The sequence below is a fragment of the Candida parapsilosis genome, contig 005807, assembly GCF_000182765.1.
Source record: "Candida parapsilosis strain CDC317 annotated contig 005807".
Lineage (NCBI taxonomy): Eukaryota > Fungi > Ascomycota > Pichiomycetes > Serinales > Debaryomycetaceae > Lodderomyces > Lodderomyces parapsilosis.
This window is the reverse complement of record NW_023503280.1, coordinates 1,776,337-1,797,499: the sequence shown is the minus strand read 5'-3', so window position 1 is coordinate 1,797,499 and position 21,163 is coordinate 1,776,337. Positions and strand designations below refer to the sequence as shown.

Genomic DNA, 21,163 nt, shown 5'->3' with positions numbered 1-21,163 from the left:
TTCAATTCATCTTAATAACTTAAATTTTTCGTTAAAACTAACTATACATCACAATTTAAAGAATCAATAGGCAAACCTGCTTACTTGGACAATATTTCAGCAGTTTCATCAGTCTTTTCAAATCTTTCTCTTACGTCAAGTGATGGACGGTTCAACATGGCTTGCAAAGCAGCAGAGTATGGAGCCTTGTCATTACGTGGTGGATTCAATTTCTTGACCAAATCATAGTAGTTTTCGTAAATATCACCATCATATCTTCCAATAGCAGCATTAATAAACATATCTGGCATTTGGAATGAATCAGTCAATCCGACAACATTTGGTCTAACTTGTTTACATAATTTTGGAATAACATCTCTTGACAAGTCAATCATGGCTTCGGATGAAGCAACATTGAAGGCTAAAAAGATATTGGCAAATCTATCCAAAACAATGGTGGCAGCGTATACTTTACCCAAGTCCCACAAGTATGGTTTCAAACTGTCGTCATCATGGGTGTTTACTCTGTCAACAAATGCCTTCAACAAAAAGAGGTGTGAGTTCAATTTGGACAAAGTGACCAAATCAGCACCAACATAGTCGAATTTTTGCGTTCTGACGGTCTTGGCAGTGGCAGAGGCAAATCTGATGATGGCAACTTCCAATGCTTTGATAACCTTGTTGATGTCGGAAAGGTCGTTTGTGTTTTCCAAGATAACCTTGTTGGCTCCTGAGCCAGTGTAATCTTTCAAATTGTTCAAAAACTCTGAACCTCCCTTGATCACCTTACCTTCGTCTTCAATTGCAATGACGTTTCTGATAACTGGCTTAGCAACATTCATACACAAGACGTTGTTATCACCTTCCCAAGTACATTGAACAACCCAATCATTGTAAGCTTTTCCGAAACCATTGTATGCTGAGTAACCATGACCACCACATGCTTGTCTACATTCGTCAATGGCTTGAGCAGCCAACCAAGTACAAGTTGGTTTCAACGAACCAGAATCGACATACAATGCCTTCATGAGAGTAATGGCATTGTCAATACGTTCCTTATCCTCTTCATCAACAGCTTCATCCAATTCTTCCATGGTATCTTCAATAGTCTTTTCAATCTTCAATGCACCGGCTGATATGACATAAGCGGCAGCCAAGTATGGAATCAATCTCTTTTGATGCAATGGATAGTCCAACAATTGTGTTTCCAAAGCATTTGGATCATTTGGATCAACGTTGTCACCTCTAAATTGTCTTCTTCCAATGGCATATCTCAATGCAATGGTAGCAACTCTGGCCAACATTCTGTATGAATCCAAAACCATGGTAACTCTACCTCCTAACAAGGCTGAGTAAGACAATTGTTCCATTGGAGGCATGGTAACTTCACCATCTCTAGAAACTTTACAGTATTTTTGCAACATGAAAAATCTTGGGATTCTGACGGATGAGAACTGAATCCAACCGTTATCAATACCATCTCTTCCCATCTTGGCTCCAATATCACCAACGGAAACACCTGGCATCAAGTCATGGTTAGCGTCTCTCAATGGAACAACAAAGGTCTTGACACCATAATCTTTGCCATCAATCTTCAATCTAGCATAAACAGAACAGTGAGTGGCTGAGTGAGCAGCACCACCAATCCACCATTTAGTAGCACCAACATGTGGAGTGTTGATGATGAATTCGTCATTATCCTTGTCAAAAGTGGCAGTGGTTTCAATACCTTGGACAAAAGAACCATGAGCCAATTCAGTCATACCAAAACAACCATAGATTCCTCTAACATAAGCAGTGTTTTTACTCAAAGACCAGTACAACATTTGTGAGGAAGTACCATTACCTCTTACACAAGAAAGGAACAAACCCAAGTTAACACCAATTCTAGTAAAGACAGCTGGGTCAAAAACACCAATCAATGACAATCTTGTGCTAAAAATATGGATTGGGTCGGTTTCCAAGTATCTTGAAACTCTGTTGATCTTGGCAGCGGTGGCTTCTCTCAATTGTTCTTTGCTCATATCGTAAACGGAACCATCAGTAAACAAGACTGGATCTCTTTCCATCTGTTGAATCAATTCGTTAATCAATTCAGCTTTTTCTTTGGAACCTTCCAAAAAGTATTGCATAGCTTGTGGGTTGAATTTTTGAGCAGCTCTTTCAGTTTCAAGAGATGTCTTTGGGTCTGGACCTTTAGCCAGACTGACATTTTTACCTGTGAATGTGGAAGACATGATAATTTATTTCAATATGTTGTAAAGTTGTAGTTGTAGTAGTAATGTTAAAAGTGTGTAAAACTAGTAAAAATCTGATACGATATATTGAAAAAGTATGAAGAAGGAAAGTAGAAATGATAAAAATCTGGAGAAACGTTTTAATGGGTATTTATATAGTTTGAAAAATATAAAAAATTTGATGGGGTAAAAAGAAAAGTGTCTCTCGATACTACTTGAATTTTTCACAAGATAATTGAAAGTGAAAGAAGGAACATTCTTTTCTGTCTGCCTTTTAAGTTAAAATGCATACCTCTTACCCAATTAGGATTAACTCCGTAAGTGGTGCATATATAGCACGGAGAAAAATATTAAAATAAGAATGACAAGAGACAAGAGACAAAAACAAAAACAACCGAGGTGTCATAGAGTTAAAAGCAGACGGCAAAAAAAAAATCAGAGGAATCTATCCAAGATACACATGACATATATCCTTCTTAGCATATTTGTTATACAAATAACACCCCCCCCCTCCCCTCTTCTCCCCCAAATGAGAAAACCGTTTTGGTTTCAGCCGACAAACAGTCTTTGGAGATTTCGGCATTATAAAATAAACCATCCTCTCATTCATTCGAAGACAAACGATGTCGCGTCGCCTCAGGAGCGACATTGAACTGTACTACTACAAGCTGTGTCGCATTTTTTGTCTTCTTACTCCACACACACAAAAAAAAAATCATATGTAACAACCACAACAACAACAACAACAGTGTCTATAACACCATATGCTTTTGTGGTTTCGCTATGCAGGTAGATCTAATAAAAAACAAGCTTTTGTAAACAATTAGTCTCTATTCTCAAGGGACTCTCCCTTCATCATTTGGGGGTACTTGTTATCAGGTGATTGAATAGTTGGGGGGGAGGTGTATACTTTCCACAAATGAGAATCGCTCGTACAACGTTAGTGAAGGTAGTGTACATAGCTCAAACTCGATGGATCGAAAGAAAGACGCTATTAGTGGAGACCACTAATAGAAGGTAAGAGAATAATTCCCGTATTCCCTGTGCTACTTCACGAGGCAAAATATAAGTGTGATAATATTGCATTCTAGTCGAGTTGTCACCTCCTGTGTAACAAACTGCCTTTCGTGGGTGAACCCCAATCCGGAATACCGTACCTTTCAACAACTCGCAAAGGAAACCATCAATTCTTGCAACACAACTACACTCAGGCTCTCTCTGTACAGCTTCTGTTTCTCTAATAACTTTACTTTCATGAAATCTCTAACTATACACAACAAGATTCTACTCCCATTTGTCAAGAAGTCGGGTTTACTTGGACAAGATTTCAGCAGTCTCTGCACTCTTTTCAAATCTTTCTCTCTCCTCAAGTGATGGACGGTTCAACATTCCTTCCAAAGCAGCAGAGTATGGAGCCTTGTCATTGCGTGGAGGGTTCAAGGTCTTGACCAAATCAAAGTAGTTTTCGTAAATATCACCATCATATCTTCCAATAGCAGCATTGATCATCATGTCAGACATTTGGAATGAATCAGTCAATCCAACAACATTTGGTCTGATTTGCTTGCACAATTTTGGAATAACAATCTTTGCCAAATCAGTAATTGCATTGGTGGATGCAACATTGAATGTCAAAAAGATACCGGAGAACTTGTCCAAAACAACAGTGGCAGCATATACTCTACCCAAGTCATACAAGTATGGTTTCAAGCTTGCGTCATCATGAGCATCAACCCTGTCAACGTAAGTGCTCAATACGTAACGATGAGCATTCAATTTAGAAATGTTAACCAATTCAGCACCAACAAAATCAAAATTTTCTTTTCTGACTGTCTTGGCAGTTTCAGAAGATAACCTAATGATGGCAACTTCCAAAGACTTGATGAACTTTTTAAGGTCAGTAATATCATTTGCATTTTCCAAAATGACTTTACTGGCTCCAGAGCCAGTGTAATCTTTCAATTGGTTCAAAAACTCTGAACCTCCCTTAACAGCCTTGCCATTATCTTCAAGACCGATGACATTCTTAACAAACGGCTTACCAGTGTTCATACACAAGACGTTGTTATCACCTTCCCAAGTACATTGAACAACCCAATCATTGTAAGCTCTTCCGAAACCATTGTATGCTGAGTAACCGTGACCACCACATGCTTGTCTACATTGATCAATACCTTCAGCGGCCAACCAAGTACAAGTTGGTTTCAACGAACCAGAATCAACAAACAATGATTTCATGGCACCAATGGATTGCATTATAGCTTTTTGGTCATTATTAGCAACAGCTTTGTCCAAAAATGCCAAAGTGTCTTCAATAGTCTTCTCCACCTTCAATGCACCTGCAGATATGACATATGCGGCAGCTAAGTATGGGAATAACCTCTTTTGATGCAATGGATAGTCCAACAATTGTGTTTCCAAAGCATTTTCATCATTTGGATCAACGTTGTCACCTTTAAATTGTCTTCTTCCAATAGCATATCTCAATGCAATGGTCGAAACTCTGGCCAACATTCTATATGATTCCAAAACCATCATAACTCTACCTCCTAACAAGGCTGAGTAAGACAATTGTTCCAATGGTGGCAAAACAACTTCACCATCTCTTGAGACTTTACAGAACTTTTGCAACATGAAAAATCTTGGGATTCTGACGGATGAGAACTGGATCCAACCGTTATCAATACCATCTCTTCCCATCTTGGCTCCAATATCACCAACGGTAACACCTGGCATCAAGTCATGGTTTGAGTCTCTCAATGGAACAACAAAGGTCTTGACACCATAATCTTCACCATCAACTTTCAATCTGGCGTATACTGTACAGTGAGTGGCTGAGTGAGCAGCACCACCAATCCACCATTTAGTAGCACCAACATGTGGAGTGTTGATGATGAATTCATCGTTCTCCTTGTCAAAAGTTGCAGTAGTTTCAAGACCCATAACGTTGGATCCGTGAGCCAACTCAGTCATACCAAAACAACCGTAAATTCCTCTAAGATAATTTGTGTGCTTGTCCAAAGTCCAGTATTTGATTTGATCGGCAGTACCGTTACCTTTAATACAATTAGCGAACAAACCCAAGTTGACAGCAATTCTGGTACAAACAGATGGATCAAAGACACCAATCAATGACAATCTTTGAGCATAGACATCAGGCGAATCAACTTCCATGTATCTGGCGATTCTATTGATTTTCACTGCAGTCATTTCTCTCAACTGGTTTTTGTTCATATCGTAAAAAGACCCATCAGTGAACAAGATTGGATCTCTTTCCATTTGTTGAGTCAAGGCCTTGATTACTTCGGCTCTTTCTCTAGAACCTTCCAAGAAATATTGCATAGCTTGTGGATTAAACTTTTGAGCAGCTCTTTCAGTTTGAATAGAAGTTTGTGGGTCGGGACCCTTGCTCAAATTAACATTTTTAGCTGTGAATGGAACCGACATTTTTGATTTATAAATATCTTTGTAAACAATGTGAAATATAATATGTCAAAGTGTTGATGACAACAAATAAATTTAGTGTTTAATAAATCAAAAAGTTGAACTCTTTCAAAATAGAAGAAATAGTGAAAAAGATTTGAAATATGGGGACAGGAAAAGTTTGTGGATATTTATATTTTGAAGAATCAAAGTGGGAAAATCCACCGAAGTCATTCGTACAAATTCCTTGCCACAAAGTAAATATGGATAAATCCTAGTTTTCTTTTTTCTTTTTATTGTACAATAAACCCACCCACAGAATCAATACACACTGTTTAACAAAATTTTAAATCCGCTTCATAAGCAATTTCTTTTCGTTTAACCGAAGGATCAAATTAGCACCATGTGGGGAGCAGGGAACAGGCTCGTTACAGACACTCGGCACGAACTTGGGGGTGTTAACAACTTTTCAAACGCTTCTATTCTTCAACTTATTTTGTATTTTAAAACGTTGTTTTCGATCGCCAATTCTCCCTCGGCTAAATATAAAAATACCCAGTGTCGCAAATATTCCATACGCGACATTAAAATACTTGAACCGAAATATTCGTCATTGTCACTCAATAAAGAGAGTCCTTATTTAAAAAACGTGTGTTTGTGTTGCTCTATTGTTTCACTTTTTTGTCCGTTGTTTTTGATTTTCCATTTTTTTTTTTCCTCTCTTTTTGTATGTCCGACTTAGTTTTACTCCACAAAATGTCCGAGAAAGGAAATAATTGATAACCATGAGCCGCAGTTGCACAAGGGATGATAATCTCCAAAATAGTGTCTACCGATAGCGATTTGTATTCGTGTTTCGTTGGCTACCACAAGGGACAATTCGACAGAACTAGATAGCCCTCCGTTACTTAAACTGTACCCAAATTTCGCTCTACATTGATCATCTCAAACTTTAAATTTTTCATTAACAATAGGTATACATCACAAATAATAAAAACAAAAAGAGCGTTGAAAGTGGAAATTGGCCTACTTGGACAAGATTTCAGCAGTCTCTGCGCTCTTTTCAAATCTTTCTCTTTCCTCGCGTGATGGACGGTTCAACATGGCTTCCAAAGCAGCAGAGTATGGAGCCTTGTGGTTACGTGGAGGGTTCAAGGTCTTGACCAAATCAAAGTAGTTTTCGTAAATATCACCGTCGTATTTACCAATAGCAGCATTGATCATCATGTCAGACATTTGGAATGAATCAGTCAATCCAACAACATTTGGTCTGATTTGCTTGCACAATTTTGGAATAACAATCTTAATCAAGTCAGTAATTGCATTGGTGGATGCAACATTGAATGTCAAATAAACACCCGAAAACTTGTCCAAAACAACAGTGGCAGCATATACTCTACCCAAGTCATACAAGTATGGTTTCAAGCTTGCGTTATCATGAGCATCAACTCTTCTCACATATTCAGTCAATACGTAACGATGAGCATTCAATTTAGAAATGTTAACCAATTCAGCACCAACAAAATCAAAATTTTCCTTTCTAACAATTTTGGCAGTTTCAGAAGATAACCTAATGATGGCAACTTCCAAAGACTTGATGAACTTCTTGAGATCGAGAATATCATTTGCATCGTTCAAGATAACCTTGCTGGCTCCAGAGCCAGTGTATTCCTTCAACTGGTTCAAGAAATCTGATGATCCCTTGACTGGTTTACCAGTGTCTTCAAGAGACATAACGTGCTTCACAAATGGCTTACCGGTGGTCATACCCAAAACATTATTGTCACCTTCCCAAGTACACTGAACAACCCAATCATTATAAGCTCTTCCGAAACCATTGTAGCCTGAGTAACCGTGACCACCACATGATTGTCTACATTCATCAATACCTTGAGCAGCTAACCAGGTAGAGGTGGCCTTCAAAGAACCAGAATCAACAAACAATGATTTCATAGCCTCAATGGACTTCATGATGCTTGCATTATCACCCTTTTCAACAGCATTGTCCAATTCCACCAAGGTATCTTCAATGGTTCTCTCGACCTTCAATGCACCTGCAGATATGACATATGCGGCAGCCAAGTATGGGAATAACCTCTTTTGATGCAATGGATAGTCCAACAATTGTGTTTCCAAAGCATTTTCATCATTTGGATCAACATTGTCACCTTTAAATTGTCTTCTTCCAATAGCATATCTCAATGCAATAGTGGACATTCTAGCCAACATTCTGTATGAATCCAAAACCATCATAACTCTACCTCCTAACAAGGCTGAGTAAGACAATTGTTCCAATGGTGGCAAAACAACTTCACCATCTCTAGAAACTTTACAGAACTTTTGCAACATGAAAAATCTTGGGATTCTGACGGATGAGAACTGAATCCAACCGTTATCAATACCTTCTCTTCCCATCTTGGCCCCAATGTCACCAACGGAAACACCTGGCATCAAGTCATGGTTAGCGTCTCTCAATGGAACAACAAAGGTCTTGACACCATAATCTTTGCCATCGACAATCAATCTAGCATAAACAGAACAGTGAGTGGATGAGTGAGCAGCACCACCAATCCACCATTTAGTAGCACCAATATGTGGAGTGTTGATGATGAATTCATCATTCTCCTTGTCAAAAGTTGCAGTGGTTTCAATACCGGCAACATTTGAACCATGACCCAACTCAGTCATACCAAAACAACCATAGATACCTCTAAGTTGAGCAGTATGCTTATCCAAAGCCCAATACTTTAATTGTTCATTAGTACCATTACCTCTGATACATGAAAGGAACAAACCCAAGTTAACACCCATTCTGGTACCAACTTGTGGGTCGATAACACCAATCAAAGATAACCTCTTGTTGAAAACATCAATGGTTTCATTTTCTAAGTATCTTGAAACTCTGTTAATCTTAAGTACAGTCAATTCTCTTTGTTGTTCTTTGGTCAAGTCGTAGTAGGACCCGTCAGTAAACAAGATTGGGTCTCTTTCCATCTGTTGAGTCAATGATTTGAGCAATTCTGCTCTTTCTTTAGAACCTTCCAAAAAGTAATGCATAGCTTGAGGGTCAATCTTTTGAGCATTTCTCTCAGTTTGAATAGAAGTCTTTGGGTCTGGGCCCTTGCTTAAACTGACAGTTTTGGTGGTGAAAGGAACAGACATTGTTATATATGTGTGTGTGTGTTTTAATAAAGTGTATTTGTGTGTGGGGTTGAGGTTAGTGGCGTAAACAGTAAACTTGTTTTGATTCAAGTAGCTATACTAGTTGTGATATTTAATGAATTTGGATAATACGTGAAAGTATATTACCTGATGGAAAAAGGGGGATGGAAGTGAAGTAAATTAGTAAATAGGAGAAATGTTTGATGATATTTATAATTGAAGGAAAAGAATTTCAGAAAGGTGGAAAAGATTGGTAAGAAACTTGGTGAGAGAGGTATACATACAGTAAATATTATTTAATCACAAGCCCATGGGTATTATTATGCATTATCTATTTTATGTTATGCATGAAAACAGAGAGCACTAAAATGTAAATTGTAAAATGACCTTATTAAGAGAGAGAGAATGAGAGACTGTATAGCTTACTATAGGGTGGTTGTTCTGTTGGCGGCAGTATCAGGAAGAAACCTTTCTTTCTCACTTGTCCAGGTGGAGTATACCGCTAAACTCCGGCGGTTACTTTCTCTCTTTCTCTCCCATTGACTTATTGTAATTATACGACACAAAATTTATTTAACCATATTTGTTTGTGTCTGATGTCTGATAATGTGTCTTGTGTCTGATTTCTCCTATTACTCCACAACTGAGAAAAAACAAATTACACAAACCTCAATTTTTTTTTTTTTTATAACTCCGTCACAAAATGGAGGTTTTCATCCACGGAGTAAAAAGAAGACAATGCAACTTATCACTTCTACCTTTTCACCTCCAAAATTCTTCGGAGTCGGAGATAAGTCTTTCAACATCTTCTTCAAACCACGTCTACCCTCGCTTTCTCTCGTTTCATTCAGTCTTTAGTTAAATTGTTGTAGCTATCATACCTCGTTTGTAAAGCAAAAAAAAAAACAGTTTTTCGGATACTGCGTATGTAATGATGTACCCCGCGTTTTGCCCCTCCCCTTTTCAAATGGAGAAAATTAAAGCCCGCTAAACACTAAACACTAAGAGTGGCTCTTTTACAATAAAAAACCATCACATCAGGTGCTTTTTTTTTCTTGCAACCCCTTGTGTTAATTATTTTCGTTTTTAGATCATCAGATTTCTTTAAATGTTTGATATCGTATCATCGGCATCTTCTTGTTTGACCAAAAAACAGTTTTTGAAAGTACAAAGCTAAAGGGTCTTTTTTACAAACAAACATACATGTGCATATGTGTAGACAGAGAAAAGAGGGGTGAAAAGTTCGTGTGCCAATGACCACTTTGTACTGCATTTACTGGCTCTTCTTTTGTGCCGAGGTCGTTTGTTTTTAGTTTTTCGACCGAGGCCAGGGAAAAGAAATTATTCACGTGACAGCTTTTTATTAAGTGAGAAACAAGAAGGTGCCGTTTTCTCTTAACAGTTGCAAAGTATAGAGGTGTCGCACGCCCTCTTGTGCTAAGGAGAGAAAAGGAAGATTTGCAACGTTCCATTTATTTGATAGCGGTTTTCAAAATGTCATTCCTCTAGCAAACATCCGAAATCTTTATAAAAGATACGTTCTGACCGTGGATATTTCGAATTATCCATATTCTTTGTGTATAGCAAGGATCCTTCTTTCTTTTCCTCGGGGGAGTACCTGTTTTAACCCTAAACATCCGATGTATTGATAATACCGGCCGTGGCCTGATTTAACTTTGAAAATAGTAAAAGCTAATAGGAATTTCATATATGTAAGTTAGCGGTTGATATGCTGATACTAAAATTACACAATAACCACACGGAAATAGCTTGAGCTGCATTTTATATAGATAATATGATGATAAAAAAATCATGTCATATACCATTCACAAAACAAAAGCTGAAAATAGAGTGTATTGATGATACTTGAACCGTGGATTAAGTCAATGTTTATGCGTATCCTAGAATGGTAAGGATCTAGGGGAAAAATGTGGGGTAATTGTTGAAGTCTTAAAGCTAGGCTAGCTGAGGAAAGTATCCGCTACTTAGATGAGCTACCATGTCCTTGTGACATCGTTTGTCCTACGGATCTAGCAAAAGATCCAGAACAAGTACCATGTAGACAATTCACATCTCCAAGAGTGTAAGTTGCTTTATCTCTGGGATTGTCAAAACAGACCCGCAGGCACAGTAGTAAGGTTTCGCCAGATTGATTCTGGAACGGTTTTATTTTGCAACCTGAGATTTCAACATTAAGGAGCCCATTGCATTGACCTTGAGATCTAAAACACAGAGGGCAAAAGGTTGCTTATGTTGCTATGCTCATTGCGTATATGCTGTTGCATCTAGCATTTTTTGACCAATGAATACGATCAATTTCCTCAGACCATGAGTATAATGTACCAGTGTATAGCTCTCAACGAAATATAGGAGCAGCTCGAACATACGATACTGGAAGTATTGAAAGGTTGTTCTCGAAGACCACTTAGTATAAACAAAACCATCAGAACTAAAATGACGGAATTGACATGTGTTGAGAAGTTAGTGTGATTGTTCTTTGGACACTCTTGGATATGACTACACTTCAATGATGTCATCGACACACTCTACTACAAATTATAGCGTAAAAGACTCGAGAGGTGTAACGTCACCATCGCTATCATGGAAAGGGAAGGCAAAGAGGTAATTTATCTGTCTGCGCTGTGGCTACTTTGGGTTAGTCTATGTTAAAACAACCCAATTCTTCAGATTACTTGATTAATTCCAATCAAGTTCAACTCGAAATTCATGTACAGATTTTGAAACTCCAAAGTACTCCCAAAAGTATACTCATCGATCATTTACAACAATCTCCTTAATAAAAACAGTTCTATATTCACCAATAATTGCTATGTACAACAATGAACACTCTTTTCATCCTCTTGATTATAATTGTGGCACCAACATCTCCATCAATGGTGATTGAATGAACAAGACACCTAAACCAAATAAAGTAACTTGTGTACCTACAGCGAAAGCAGGAGTTTCTCTAATCTTTTGAAAAGTAGATTTTTCTTCTGTAGCCTTTGGTGATGCTCTTGTTTGAAAGTTCATCTTTGGATATATTGTAGGATATGATGATGTTAATGATAAAAGTTGATTGCTGCGTCCGTGTCTTTACATCAAAAATTTTTCGTTTCGTCTTGTCATCGTTGGAGCGAGATTTTTTTCTTTTTTTTTTTTTTTTATTTTTGTTTGATCGCTGGTGCATCAACCGAAAGCATACAAGACTACATTTCTGGATTATACCATAAATCAAAGTACAATTTCAAAAAGAAGAATGGCTTCAGTTAATGTTGAGTTGGGGGTCACGCCCGAGACTACTTATTCAATTGCTGGGAAACAAATCAAATTCAACTCCGAAGCTGATATCGAACCATACCTTAAAGAATTAAATACTATTGAAAATGTTACCAAGATTGATTTCTCGGGAAACACCATTGGTATCGAAGCTTCTAAAGCATTAAGTGAAGCGCTTTTAAACCACAAGGACACTGTTGTTGAAATCAATTTTTCGGATTTGTACACTGGACGTTTAAAGACGGAGATTCCACAATCGTTAAACTATTTATTGCCTGCTTTATTGAAGTTCCCCAATTTGAAATTGATCAACTTAAGCGATAACGCCTTTGGCTTGCAAACTATTGACCCTATTGAAGCCTACATTTCCAAAGCTGTGTCTTTGGAACATTTGATTTTGTCAAATAATGGAATGGGTCCATTTGCTGGTTCAAGAATCGGTGGCTCGTTGTTCAAATTGGCCAAAGCTAAAGCAGCAGCTAAAAAGTCGTCGTCATTAAAGACTTTTATCTGTGGAAGAAACAGGTTGGAGAATGGATCAGTCAATTATTTGGTTGTTGGGTTAAGAAACCACAACGATTTGGAAGTGGTTAGATTGTACCAAAATGGTATAAGACCTGCAGGTATTTCTAAGCTAGTGGAGAAAGGATTGAGCCATAATAAGAAATTGAAGGTGTTGGATTTACAAGACAACACAATCACCACTTCAGGTGCAATAAAATTGGCTGAATCGATATCCAACTGGCCCGATTTGGTTGAATTGAATTTGAATGATTCATTGTTGAAAAATAAAGGTTCATTAGAAGTTGTGAGAGCATTCAGTAAAGACAAGAAGGAAAATTTGATGGTTCTCAAGTTGCAATACAATGAATTGGAAATCGATAGTTTAGCAGTTTTGGCTGACTTGATCGGTGAATGTTTGCCCAACTTGAAGCTTTTAGAGTTGAATGGTAACAGGTTCGAGGAGGATTCAAAGCATATAGAAAGCATCAAGGAAGTATTTGAGAAAAGAGGTTTTGGAGAAATCGATGAGTTGGACGAATTGGAAGAGTTGGACAGTGATGAAGAGGAAGAAGAAGAGGAGGAAGAAGAAGAAGACTCATTAGAAGTTGATCTCGATTTGGAGGAATTAGAGAAAGAGCTTGCTGGTGTTAAGCTTGAAGACAAAGACGCGGCAGTGGATGATATTGCTGATGAGTTGTCAAAGGCTCATATTGAGTAGAAATGTGTATAGAAATAAAACTGACTTTTTAGCTTCTGGGTAGCGTGTTGTTATACACAGTAGACGCGATTTTTCAAAAAGATGGCATTTCTACAGTTTTACCTCTCTTATTCTGGATCCTGCATGTCCAGTATATACAAACTATCCATTAAAGGTATCAGATCATTTGAGCCTGAATCCGATGAAACGATACAGTTTGGGTTTCCATTGACTTTGATTTGTGGCCAAAATGGATGCGGTAAAACAACGGTAATTGAATGTCTACGATACGCAACCACGGGTAATCTACCACCAAATTCAAAAGGTGGGGCATTTGTTCATGATCCAAGCCTCAGTTCCAGAACTTCAGTTACAGGACAAGTAAAATTGGCATTCAAGAATGCCAATGGCAAATCAATGATCACGACGAGGTCAGTTCAAGCAAGCATCAAGAATACGAAGACTGCCAATGCCAGCACCGTTACGTTTAAATCAATGGAGGGGCAATTAGCCTATATTGAAAATGGCAAAAAAACAAGTATATCGTCCAAGAATGCTGAGCTTGACTCGCAGATTCCCATCTTCCTCGGTGCATCGACGGCCATCTTGGATAATGTAATATTCTGTCATCAAGATGAAAGTTTGTGGCCATTGAGTGAAGCATCAGTATTGAAAAAGAAGTTTGATGATATATTTGAGGCATCTAGATTTACCAAAGTGATTGATAATTTGAAAAGTATCAAAAAGGATATGGCAACTGATATAAAATTGATCGAACAAAGTGTTAACCATTTGAAAATTGACAAGGATCGAGCAAAGAAAGTACGTGATCGATTAACAGAGATGAATCAATCTGTTGAAACGTTTGCTTCGGAGATTAGTGAATTGAATATTCAAATTGAACAAAAGGATATCGAGGCGGAGAAGTTGTTTGCCACTAATCAAGAATTTCAAAAGACGTTGAGTGATTATGAGAACTTGTTGATGAAAAGAACGTCGCTTACGGAGACTATTGATAGAATTAAAAGTTCAATTGAAATTTTGCCTGATAGTGACGAGGAGTTGCTTCATAAGCAAGAAAACTTTGCAGCTATTGTCGCGGAAAATAAGGAGTCTATTCGCAAGTTACAAAATGTGGGAGACAATTTGAGTTCTAGCTTGAACGAAAAGACGGAGGAGTATAATGAATTGATTAGGTTGGACGGGTCACTCAAGGCTAAGAAGGCAGATTATGATTCAAACAAAGTCAAATTGACTCAAATTATAAAGAACAATGCAGCTGAGGTTGAAGAACTTGGTGGGGACGAGTTGACAAACTTGGCAAAGTTTAAAGATGCAGTTACTTCGAAGCTCGTAGACCTCCAGAAGCAAGAAAAAGATTTACAGTCGACTAACAAGTCCATTGAAATTGAGAAACAAAAACTACTAAAGGAGGTGGAGGACAAAATAATCAAGGATGAGCAGTCATTGGAATATATTGACAGCGACGTGCAGAAATCTCAGCAAAGTTTGTTGCAATTGAAAAGAAAGTTGGATGCAACTTCAAATGATGAATCTGATTTGGTTTCGCAAAAGGGGGAGTTGGCAACAACTATAGAAGAACTTGATGCAAAAAAAAATAAGAAGGAAGTGGACAAACTAGATATCCAGATAACAAAGGCAAATGCCGAAAATGTCAAACTTGAATTTGAAGCAGACGAACTTTCCAAAAGGTTGCTGAAGAGTAGTAAACAATCAGAGTTGAGAACCAAGATCAAATACTTGCAAGACGAAATAGAGTTGAAAAATGCGTCAATTACAAAGATTGCCAAAAAATTCAATAGTGAGTACAAGGAAGTGGCTGGAATTGATCTTGATGTGGATTTTGCTGAAGCAAAACTTGAAGAAAGATATGAAGAATTGAAAACAGAAGTGGAGACTCAACAGAAAAAGGTTTATGGTATACAAAGCGAGATTGACTCAATGAAGTCCTCTAGGCAGGGCATTTTAAATAACATATCCGACAATCTATCCAAAATTGATAAATTGAAATCCGACATCACTGATGTAATTCAAGAATCGGAAATTGATGAATATGAAAATATATTGTATGATTTGGAGGAGGATTACCGAAATGTGACTGAAGATGTAAACACATCTGAAGTGACCAAAAGTTATGGCAAATCAGCCTTGGAAATGGCAGAAAAGAACAAATGTTGCTTATTGTGTAAACGTATGTTTGATGATCCGGCTTTGCAAAAGTTTGTCAAAGAATTGAAACAAGGATTTGACGAAGAAAAAATAAGGGAGGTGAAGAGGAATGCCGAAGAAATTGGTAAAGAACTTGATGCTACAAAGCGTATCAGCTTGAAAGTGATCAATTATCGCGAATGTGCCACATTGAAGCCCAAACTTGAGGCAGATTTAAATGTTCTCGACGACAAAATTAATGAACTAAGCGACACATTGAAAACCGAAACCAAAACTCTTGAAGGTATGAGACATTCTTTTGAATTTGCGGTCAATTTGAAAAAGCCGCTTGACGATGCTTCCAGGTTGAATCTTGAAGTACAAGATCTTGATCTCAAAGTAGATAAATTGAATGACGAGTTGGACGAGTTTGGTTCTACTATAACTTCAATCGAAGAATTGCAAAACCAGCAACAAGAAATTAGTGTCAAGAGACGTGAAGTAAGACAGCATGTGACCGACCTCAATGACGAAAAGTATAAAGTGCAAAAGAATATCCAAAGATTAGAAAATAAAGTTAAGGATACTAGGTTGACCATTAGTAACCTCGAGCGTTCATTAGCTGAAGTACAGAACATCAAGAGGTCGATTCAGGATGTTGAAACCAACATAGCTGGTTTGGAATCGAATGGTCTAGAAATGAGATCGAGATTGCTGCGTTTGAGAAAAGAAAGGGACAGGGCATTTCTTGAGTTGAAGCAAATCCAAATGGAGCAATCTCTGGCTGAAGAAAAGATGCTGAAAAGAGTCAAGTTAATTGGTTCAATAGTGGACACCTTCCAAACGCTTTTGACTGCAGTGACTGATTTCGAAACTATTGACCTTCCCAAATTGGAGGAAAATTTTGCCAAAATGGAAGCCATTGTCAAAGAAACTGACTCTATAAAAGCGCAAATTTCGGAAAACTCAAATGTAGTTAAGAAATTTGAAAAGTTGGTGATGGACTCGTCACGAGTTGAGCACAATATTGTTGCTAATATCGACTACCGTGCGCAAGTTAGCCGATTAGATGAAACTGAATTTCAATTGAATTCAATGGATATTGAAAATGCACAGTTGCAAAAAGAGGAATACCAGCAAAACTCCAAACGCATTAGAGACGAGATATCAGATCTATCGTCACGACATGCCGGGAAAGTTGGTGAAGTCAAACAAATCAAGGATCAAATTGAGACATTGAAGAAGGAATTGGCAACTGAATACAAAAATGTTGATGAAATGTACCACGAAGAATGGATCAAATTGCAAACTAATCTACTTGTGTCCAATGATATTCAAAACTACTCAAAAGCGTTGGACAACGCAATTATGAAGTACCATAGTATAAAAATGGAAGACATTAATCGTATATTGACAGAATTATGGTCACAAACTTACCAAGGAACAGACATTTCCACCATTGCAATCAAAAGTGACGTAAACCTCCAAGCTAAAGGTAATAGATCATACAATTATCGGGTGGTTATGGTTAAGGACTCTAGCGAGCTAGATATGAGAGGACGTTGTTCGGCAGGGCAGAAAGTGTTATCCAGTATTTTGATTCGATTGGCATTGGCTGAATGTTTTGGATCTAACTGTGGTATAATTGCATTGGATGAGCCCACGACCAATTTGGATAGCGAGAATGCTGAAGCTTTGGCAACGGCATTGAATAGAGTCATTGATTACAGGAAACGACAACTGAATTTCCAGTTGATTGTGATTACCCACGATGAAATGTTTTTGAGTCATTTGCGGGGCTTTACTGATCATTATTATAAAATTGACAGAGATGAAAAGAGCAAGTCGAGAATTTATAGAATGAGTTTTGCAACAAGGTAGCTAGCAGTACAATAGCTAGCATGATTATAATGAAACAAGAGGTAAAGCTTCCAAAATTGTGATGAACTTCCTAGATCACACCAGATATGGAGGAGCTGAATGTGGTGTGTCGATTGAAGTTTCTCATTTGGTGCAAATTATTCTCTTCCTTAATTTGTGTTATTATCTTATCCTTGTGTTTCCACAAATGTTCCAAATACCTTTCCAATTTTTTTCTCTTATTGGGGATTCTAGCAATTGATCTAACCTTGACATAAACGAGTACAGTAATGGGATCTTTTGATGAGAATATTTCTAATAAAGTAGGCGGTTGGTAATTTACTTCATCGCCATGTTGTCGACGACAATACAAAATAGTCAAATCGTACAAATTGGAATACGGATGAGGTTTGAATTTTGTCATGGCAGTGATTATATTATGGAAAGCCGAGTAGCGTGGGTAGAGTAGATGCTCTAATTTGGGTAGGAAATATTTCTCACCAATCTGTTGTTGCAAATTATACCCATCAAGGGTCCATACATTCACTTCTGGGAATAACACAATCCATTCACAAAATTTGCTCTTGAGCAATTTGGCAAATACGTACAAGATTGAACTCTCTTCAAGTTCCCAATTCTCGTCAGTTTTCAACAAATGAGTCAAGATTTTAAACGAGGGCACTCTCCATATTAAAAACCATGAGAAAAAGTTGATTATAGGTAATTTGAGATCTCTATTGTGTGGGAATCCGTCCTTGCAATCTCTTTCGGATTTTGTTGAGAGTCTTGACAAGTGCTGGAGTACAAAGCAATCAGCCAATGAGGCATGGTTACTGATGACAACTGCGGGATTTGGATTGAGTTCATCTCCCATAACTTTGATCTTGACCTTGTTCCAGTGCTCCAGAATAAAGTTAGCATTAGTTCAATTTTTCATCCAAAGTGGATGTCTTTTTACATACCATTAGATATAAACCAAAGTCCCAGAAGAATGTACCGCACCTGTTTTTTACCAAGCTCGCTGTGTCTGGAAATACTATTGCCAACGCTGCTGCAAAAACAGAAACCACATGATAGAATAGTATATAGAATAGCAATGCGAGTAAGTTACCCACTCCATTGATCCATACTCTTAATGGTATATCTTTGTCTTTAGAGTATCGGAGTCCGACGAGGTCAATCAATTCCATTCTTTATTTCGTGGTGACAGTATCCTCTTCAAAAGTGGTGAGGAAGGAAAGATCTTCCCGCATGAACTTTGTTGCACAAAATTACTAGTCACAAATTTGGAGTTTTTCTCTTTCAAAAGCTCATCGCTAACACTTATCTTTCAGCAGACACTTTCCATAACAACAGCAAAAGTACATCCATGTCAAGATTGATTGTTAAGGGACTCCCAAAGTATTACACTGAGGACAACTTGAAAAAACACTTTAGTCAACAAGGTGACGTGACTGATGTCAAGTTGGTGAAATCAAAAAACGGAGAATCAAGGAGATTTGCATTCATTGGATACAAATCGGATGATGCAGCACAGAAAGCAGTAAAATTTTTCAATAAATCATTCATTGATACTTCAAGGATAGATGTTCAATTGGCAAAGTCGTTTTCTGATCCAGATGTGCCAATCTCGTTCAGAGAAAAGAGAAAGAGGGAAAACGAAAGATTAAGGAGGCAGGAGGAGCTGTTGATTGAGGAGAATAACAGGCTCAATGCAAAGAAGCAGAAGGTGGAACGAAAATCATTAATTGAAGCAGAGATGGAGAGCGATCCAAAGTTTAAAGAATACATGGAAGTCATGAAACCATCGTATCAAGTCAAGTCTTGGGCAAATGATACCTTAGCTGATGGCTCTGGTGGCCCTTCAAATACCGACTTGGAACGAGCCCTACAGGGTGATCAGAGTGATATAGTTGAACTTTCTAAGCCGGAAGTGGTAGAGGCTCCAGCGGGAGAGAGTGATGATGAATACAACGATTTCAATGGGCCAGTGGAAAACGAAGGGGATGAAGAGATGATGCCATTAAATGAAGTCGATGAGACTGAAACTGCTCCTCTACCCCAGGATGAAAATGTCTCAGATTTTGATTGGTTAAAGTCGCGAAGTATTCGTATTCGAGAAGATGGTGAAGTGCCATCGAATACTTCTGAAAAAGTAGAAAGCAAACCTGAAAAAGAATACCCTGCTCATCATGTGGCTGAACACAAATCTGAAGAAGAAAAAGCAAAAGATAAGATTGAAGAAACTGGACGATTATTTATTAGAAACATTCTGTACGAAGCCACTGAAGATGACTTTAAACATTTGTTTGAGAAATACGGACCCCTTGAGGAAGTGCACATTGCCGTTGATACACGAACAGGAAAATCAAAAGGTTTCGTATACATCCAATTTGTCAACACCGAGGATGCTGTCAATGCTTTTGAAGCACTTGACAAACAAATTTTTCAAGGTAGACTCTTGCATATTCTTGCTGCAGATCAGAAGAAAAGTCACAGATTGGATGAATTTGACTTGAAAAATTTACCTTTGAAGAAGCAGAGGGAGTTGAAAAAGAGGGCACAAGCTTCGAAAAGTCAATTCAGCTGGAATTCTCTTTATATGAATACGGACGCAGTTATGGAATCTATGGCGGCAAAATTAGGTGTCACTAAATCACAGTTGATTGACCCAGAAAATTCGAGCTCGGCAGTGAAGCAAGCACTTGCTGAAGCTCACGTAATTGGTGATGTGAGAAAGTTTTTCGAAGACAGAGGTGTAGATCTAGCAAGCTTCAGCAAAAAGGAAAAAGATGACAAGGTTATACTAGTCAAGAACTTTTCATTTGGAACAACCGTAGAACAATTGGGTGAGCTATTCTCACAATACGGCCAAATCAAGAGGATAATCATGCCCCCATCAGGAACAATTGCCATCGTTGAATTTAACGATGCTCCTAGCGCGAGAGCTGCATTTACCAAATTGGCATACAAACGATTCGGTTCAAGTATTCTTTACTTGGAGAAAGGTCCTAAAGATTTGTTCACTCGTGAGCCTGTTGAGAATGAGAGCATTCGAGTTTCACAGCTGGAATCAGTTGTTGAAGCAAAAGTATCTGCCAGTGATATTTTAGGCGAACCAGAAGTTGAAGAAGAGGAAATTCAAGGTCCTACTGTGTCTGTATTTGTCAAGAACCTCAATTTCAGTACAACAGTACAACAATTGTCTGACCTTTTCAAACCATTACATGGCTTTGTCTTGGCTACGGTGAAAACAAAGCCCGATCCAAAAAATACTGGGAAGACATTGAGTATGGGATTTGGTTTTGTTGAATTTAAGTCGCTTGCTCAAGCAAATGCAGCAATTGCAACATTAGATGGACACGTCTTGGATGGGCACAAATTACAATTGAAGATATCACATAAGCAAGGATCTGCTGCGTCATCCACGGCACCGTCAAAATCTTCGAAAACTAGCAAAATCATTATCAAGAACTTGCCATTTGAAACATCTCGTAAAGACATTTTGGAATTGTTTGGGGCTTTCGGTCAATTGAAATCGGTTAGAGTACCGAAGAAATTTGATCAAAGTGCAAGGGGTTTTGCCTTTGTTGAATTCAATTTATTAAAAGAGACTGAAAATGCCATGAAGCAATTGGAAGGGGTACATTTACTAGGAAGACGATTGGTTATGCAATACGCAGAGCAGGATTCAGAGGATGCCGAGGCTGAAATTGAAAAGATGACAAAGAAGGTAAAGAAACAAGTGGGAACGCAGAACTTGGCTGCTGCAAGGCTAGCAGGTAAATCAAAGATTGAATTGGAAGAAAAGGAGGATGAATTTGAGTAGGTTTAAGTAGAAGAGTTTAGAACA

General features: G+C 38.0%; 8 protein-coding genes across 8 annotated transcripts; 3 read left to right on the top strand and 5 right to left on the bottom strand. All coding sequences in view use genetic code 12, as the record gives it.

Moving 5' to 3' along the window:
* Nucleotides 1-80: 80 nt before the first annotated feature.
* CPAR2_807720 (uncharacterized protein) lies at nt 81-2,216 on the bottom strand (the record flags this gene model as incomplete). The annotated part of the gene is made up of 1 exon (XM_036808683.1): nt 81-2,216. The coding sequence occupies one exon, from the start codon at nt 2,214-2,216 to the stop codon at nt 81-83; it is 2,136 nt and encodes a 711-aa protein (XP_036665395.1).
* Nucleotides 2,217-3,527: 1,311 nt separating this feature from the next.
* Nucleotides 3,528-5,663, bottom strand: CPAR2_807710 (uncharacterized protein; the record flags this gene model as incomplete). The annotated part of the gene is made up of 1 exon (XM_036808682.1): nt 3,528-5,663. The coding sequence occupies one exon, from the start codon at nt 5,661-5,663 to the stop codon at nt 3,528-3,530; it is 2,136 nt and encodes a 711-aa protein (XP_036665394.1).
* Nucleotides 5,664-6,665: 1,002 nt separating this feature from the next.
* POX1-3 (acyl-CoA oxidase) lies at nt 6,666-8,801 on the bottom strand (the record flags this gene model as incomplete). The annotated part of the gene is made up of 1 exon (XM_036808681.1): nt 6,666-8,801. One exon carries the CDS (start codon nt 8,799-8,801, stop codon nt 6,666-6,668), a length of 2,136 nt encoding a protein of 711 aa, XP_036665393.1.
* A 2,865-nt stretch (nt 8,802-11,666) lies between these two features.
* On the bottom strand, nt 11,667-11,834 carry TOM6 (Tom6p; the record flags this gene model as incomplete). The annotated part of the gene is made up of 1 exon (XM_036808680.1): nt 11,667-11,834. The coding sequence occupies one exon, from the start codon at nt 11,832-11,834 to the stop codon at nt 11,667-11,669; it is 168 nt and encodes a 55-aa protein (XP_036665392.1).
* Nucleotides 11,835-12,060: 226 nt separating this feature from the next.
* RNA1 (GTPase-activating protein) lies at nt 12,061-13,302 on the top strand (the record flags this gene model as incomplete). The annotated part of the gene is made up of 1 exon (XM_036808678.1): nt 12,061-13,302. The coding sequence occupies one exon, from the start codon at nt 12,061-12,063 to the stop codon at nt 13,300-13,302; it is 1,242 nt and encodes a 413-aa protein (XP_036665391.1).
* Nucleotides 13,303-13,383: 81 nt separating this feature from the next.
* On the top strand, nt 13,384-17,331 carry RAD50 (MRX complex DNA-binding subunit; the record flags this gene model as incomplete). Its single annotated transcript, XM_036808677.1, has 1 exon — nt 13,384-17,331. One exon carries the CDS (start codon nt 13,384-13,386, stop codon nt 17,329-17,331), a length of 3,948 nt encoding a protein of 1,315 aa, XP_036665390.1.
* A 70-nt stretch (nt 17,332-17,401) lies between these two features.
* On the bottom strand, nt 17,402-18,500 carry CPAR2_807660 (uncharacterized protein; the record flags this gene model as incomplete). Its single annotated transcript, XM_036808676.1, has 2 exons — nt 17,402-18,211; nt 18,273-18,500. 2 exons carry the CDS (start codon nt 18,498-18,500, stop codon nt 17,402-17,404), a joined length of 1,038 nt encoding a protein of 345 aa, XP_036665389.1.
* Nucleotides 18,501-18,679: 179 nt separating this feature from the next.
* CPAR2_807650 (RNA-binding ribosome biosynthesis protein) lies at nt 18,680-21,139 on the top strand (the record flags this gene model as incomplete). The annotated part of the gene is made up of 1 exon (XM_036808675.1): nt 18,680-21,139. The coding sequence occupies one exon, from the start codon at nt 18,680-18,682 to the stop codon at nt 21,137-21,139; it is 2,460 nt and encodes an 819-aa protein (XP_036665388.1).
* Between the last annotated feature and the right edge of the window lie 24 nt (nt 21,140-21,163).